General features: G+C 38.8%; 1 protein-coding gene across 1 annotated transcript in view; it reads right to left on the bottom strand.

The window, feature by feature from the left end:
* Nucleotides 1-4,784, bottom strand: part of PTPN12 (protein tyrosine phosphatase, non-receptor type 12) — a 122,896-nt gene that overhangs the window by 2,517 nt on the left and 115,595 nt on the right. Inside the window, exons 14-15 of the mRNA XM_023507436.1 lie at nt 4,275-4,342; nt 3,261-3,291 (exon numbers count right to left, since the gene is read on the bottom strand). Of these exons, the coding sequence (XP_023363204.1) occupies nt 3,261-3,291; nt 4,275-4,342 (99 nt within the window). The remainder of the gene's footprint in view (nt 1-3,260; nt 3,292-4,274; nt 4,343-4,784) is intronic.

Raw genomic sequence — 4,784 nt, 5'->3', positions numbered from 1 at the left:
ATTCGAACCCGCCACGTTAGGTGTATATGGCTGGTGCCTTAGCCACTTGAGCCACAGGTGCCGAGCCTTATTAGGTGTTCTTGTGGGCACCTAGAAACTTGTAGTACAATGTAAAGATTCTTGTTATGTTTACTTTATTTCATAAAACTAGACCTTGGCATATTATGTTTCCTTAAGATAGTTAAACTAAATGTTTATGTTCTAAGGCAACAATAACAAATGAAATCAATGGCAAACAAGTTCTCAGTTAATGAATGAACTATTTGCTCCCCCAAACAGTAATTCTTTTAAAGTTCTGTTTATTTAACTATGTTAAATTATAGTTTACTCATTTAATTGCCAATGTGTAAGATAAGTAACAAAAAAAATGAACTAGATTCATTCTTTCACATTTATGACATGCCCAGCATCTGTGAGGAACCTTGGACTATAAGTCAAATAACAGATGATCCCCATCCCTCGCGATGCTTATACTCTAGGTAGAAGCCAGCAAACTTCTTATAGAAAATAATGCAAAGCTAGAGGATAAATATTCTAGACTCTGCCAGATGCAACTGTCTCTGTCATATACTCTCCTTTAGTTTTGTCAGTTTCATTGTTTTTCTTTCTGAGCAATTCTTTCAAAATGTAAGTCATTTGTTCAGCTCTAGAGCTGAACAAGGGCAAAAAAATAAGCCAAGTGCAGGATTAGGCATATCAGCTGTAGACTGCCCCTGGTCTAGTAGGAGAGACAGGGAGGTACATTAATTATTGTAGTAGTATAAGTTTTATAACAAAATTATACATAGAGTGTAATAGAGACAGCGAGGAGAGGCATCCGGATGAAACTACTGGTAGTGTAAAGTATTTAGAGCCATCTCCTAGGAGGAAATGATAGTTCAGTCTAAAACGCCTCAATTTTCTCCCCCCGCCCCTTTTTTTTGAGACAGAGTCTCACTCTTTTGCCCCTGGCTAGAGTGCCATGGAATCATAACTCACCACAACCTCAAACTCCTGGGTTCAGGCAATTTTCCTGCCTCTGCCTCCCAAGTAGTTGGGACTACGGGTATGGGCCATTATACCTGGCTAGTTTCTCTATTTTTAGTGGAGAAGAGGTCTCGCTGTTGCTCAGGGGAGTCTTGAACTCCTAAGCTCAAGCAATCTAGGTCTGAGCCACCGTGCCTGACCCTCAATTTCTTATTTCACTGTTTTTTGTTAAGTAAAGAATTTTAGAAGCCTATAGTGCCTGGTATTCTGGGTTATCCCCTATCTAACCATGTCTAATCTTGCTCAGCTTCCAAGATGAGAGGAGGCTGAGGTGTGTTCAGGGTGGTATGACTGTAGACAAAGGTCTTAATTTTCTCAGTAAAGTAAAGGTCATCTAAAAATTAGTGGGACTGATAAATTTATTTTATTTTATTATTATTTTTAGAGACAGAGTCTCACTATGTCACTCTGGGTAGAGAGTGCCATGGTGTCATAGCTCACAGCAACCTCCAACTTTTGGGTTTAAGTGATTCTCTTGCCTCAGCCTTCCAAGTAGCTGGGACTACAGGCACCTGCCACAATGCCCGGCTATTTTTTGTCACAGTTTGGCTGGGTCCGGGTTTGAACCTACCACCCTCGGTATATGCCGGTCCCCTATTCACTGAGCCACAGGCACCGCTTGCGAAACTTTTTTTAAAAAAATAAAAAAATTATAATAATAATAAAATAGTATGGGAGCTGGGAACAAGAAAGTTGAGGATAGTTGTGTGACTAAGATGATGGGGATGGTAACTAGGTTGGATAGAGAAGGGAGAGAAATCAGAAAGTGGATGAAACATTAAGAAAATAGAGGACCCAGAGATCAAGCACTAGCAGTGATGTAATAAATGAGAGTAACAGCATTGCTAACATTTGAGTGCCTATCATGTGCCAGGTGTTTCAACTTTATATACGTGCTTAATTTAATTAAACCTTCACAACACTGTTCTAAGGCAGATACTATTTAGGCAGGTATGATTAACATCTCTATTTTACAGGTTAAGAAAATGGAAGTTCAGGCTGGGTGCGGTAGCTCACGCCTATAATCCTAGCACTCTTGGAGGCTGAGGTGAGTGGACAGCTTGAGCTTACAAATTTGAGAAAATGGAGGCTCAACAAGATTAGGTAACTTGCACCTCATTAAGTGATGACAAAAATGAGATTCAAGTCTAGGCTGGTTTGGCTCTAATGAGTCTAAAGCAGCAGTTCTCAACTTTGTAGGTCGCGACCCACAGGAACTGTATCAAAGGGCCGCGGCATTAGGAAGGTTGAGAACCACTGGTCTAAAGCTTCTGCTCTTTTCTTTTTCTTTTTTTTGAGACAGAGCCTCAAGCTGTCCCCCTGGGTAGAGTACCGTGGCATTACAGCTCACAGCAACCTCCAACTCCTGGGCTCAAGCGAGTCTCCTGCCTCCGCCTCCCAAGTAGCTGGGACCACAGGCGCCCGCCACAACGCCCGCTATTTTTTTTTGGTTGCAGCCGTCATTGTTGTTTGGCGGGTCCGGGCTGGGGATTCGAACCCGCCACCTTAGGTGTACGTGGCTGGCGCCCTAGCCGGTTGAGCTATAGGCGCCGAGCCTGCTCTTTTCATTATAAAGCAACAGACAGTAATAGAGTTTATGAGATGGAACAGATCCATAAGGCCAAGATCCAGAGTATAATTCCCAAAAAGACAAACTGAAGCAGAATGGAGGGTAGGGGCAGAGATGTTAGGTGAATTAAAGGAATTGTATGGGCTAGGATGTTTGAGGATTTACTTACATGGTCATTCACTTATGAAAATTAATAAAATACCTATTTTAGTATGATAGTAAAAGCAACATGGTAGAAAACTTGGAATTAAAACACTGGTTTGAGTTACATAATTTTACTGGTCTTCACAAATAGATGTAAAAGTCCTAGAACAACTGAATTTTGTGAGCCAAATGCGTCACCTGGGTAAACTTGTGGCATTTACTTAAGTCAGGATTTAGCTTCTGGGAGTTTTTATAAACAATAGAAAATAAAATATAGGAAAATATCTAAAAAATAATTCTTCCCTATTAGCCTGTAAATTCCATGATTTTCCAGATCAGTAATACATATACTACTGATACAAGTATACTATGTATATTAAGCTTTCTAGAAGAGTTGTCCTAGCTATTTCTCCTTACAAAAATAGCCAAATAAATAGTATGCATCATGACATATCATTATTTTATAGAAATTAATCTATAAAATCTATAGCAAAAAGGAAAAAAAATCCTCACAACTTACCACATTTTTCATTTCCAGAGGTTATCAAGCCCTATAAGGAAGACATTTAATAGTGATCACAATACATTCATTTTATGTACAAATTAATAGAAAAGTAGGTCTGTTATGGATACACATCCTGAAAAATCAAGGCCTATCAATATTTTCATAATCCTAAGAAAATAACCAGAAGTAAAATTTTTAAATGTTATCCAGTTTTATTTTAGAAATAAGTATTTCTGGACAAAAACTGGAAAAGCAGGAGACAATGCTTTTTCTACACAGGAACATACAGCTGCATTTTGCCAGCCATCTATCATTTTTCTTTTTTTTGGCAGTTTTTGGCTGGGGCTGGGTTTTTGAACCCTCCACCTCCAGCATATGGGGCTGGCACCCTTCTCCTTTGAACCACGGGCACTGCCCTATCTATCATTTTTCATCAAATTATGTTATCACTGATTTGCCATCATGGCTTTGAGTTCACGGGGAAAAAATTAAAAGGATGGTATCAATGATTATAAGACATCATTATTGTGGGCTATCATTATTTTATGTGCCAATTAAACTACATTGTAATGTCTTAAAATCAATTATAAAATGTAACCCAACTTCAAGGCTATTAAAATAAGGGGGGAAAGCTGAAAACTACTGTTAATAAAAATGGCATTTCCCATTTAACTACAAAAGATATTTGACTACCAAAACATTTTCTGAATGTTAAAGAAATCTCACATGGCCAGAAAACCCAAAGGGAGGGACTAGTATTATAATGTGAGGGATCTAGGAAAGTACATTTTCAAAATAGCTTGAGAAAATAATCTGAAGTGTTGGTAGATCAAGTTACCCTTTTAAAAATTTCGGAACTCACATTTTAGACAGGCTTTTCCTCTGAAATCTTAGCACAAAAAATGCTGATCAAAAATTATAAACTGTATCTAATGGCATTAATATGATAGTTATTATAATAAACAACTGTAGAAAAGTTAACAAGAGAGTAAAAATATTAAGTTATAGCTGTTCTAATCCCAGACTCACTTCAGACTTTTTTTGTTCAGGCTGTTCTTGACTTCGAAGTTCACTCCATTCAGATTTTACAGGTGTATCTGAGGAAAATGAAATCTTATTAAAATTAACATCTTTAATTATTGAACTTTTTTACATTAAAGTAATGTACAAAAACAGATTAATTCTAAAGTTTTTTTTTTCTTTTGCAGTTTTGCCTGGGGCGGGGCTTGAACCTGTCACTCCCAGTATAGGGGGCTGGCGCCCTACTCCTTGAACCACAGGAGCTGCCCAATTCTAAAGATTTTTAGAAATGGGCGGTGCCCATAGCTCTGTGGGTAGGGCACCAGCCATGTACACTGGGGATGGCAGGTTTGAACCAGGCCCAGGCCAGCTAGGACAACAATGACAACAACAACAACAACAACAACAACAACAACAACAACAAAAATGGCTGGGCTTTGTGGCGGGCATCTGTGGTCCTAGCTACTTGGGAGGGTGAGGCAAGAGAATCGCTTAAGCCCAAGAGTTTGAGGTTGCTGT

This window comes from Otolemur garnettii, unplaced genomic scaffold (assembly GCF_000181295.1).
Source record: "Otolemur garnettii isolate 467f Iridium unplaced genomic scaffold, OtoGar3 scaffold00005, whole genome shotgun sequence".
In the NCBI taxonomy this organism is placed as follows: domain Eukaryota; kingdom Metazoa; phylum Chordata; class Mammalia; order Primates; family Galagidae; genus Otolemur; species Otolemur garnettii.
Note: the sequence above shows the minus strand (reverse complement) of the source record. Positions and strands in the feature narration are given on the sequence as shown.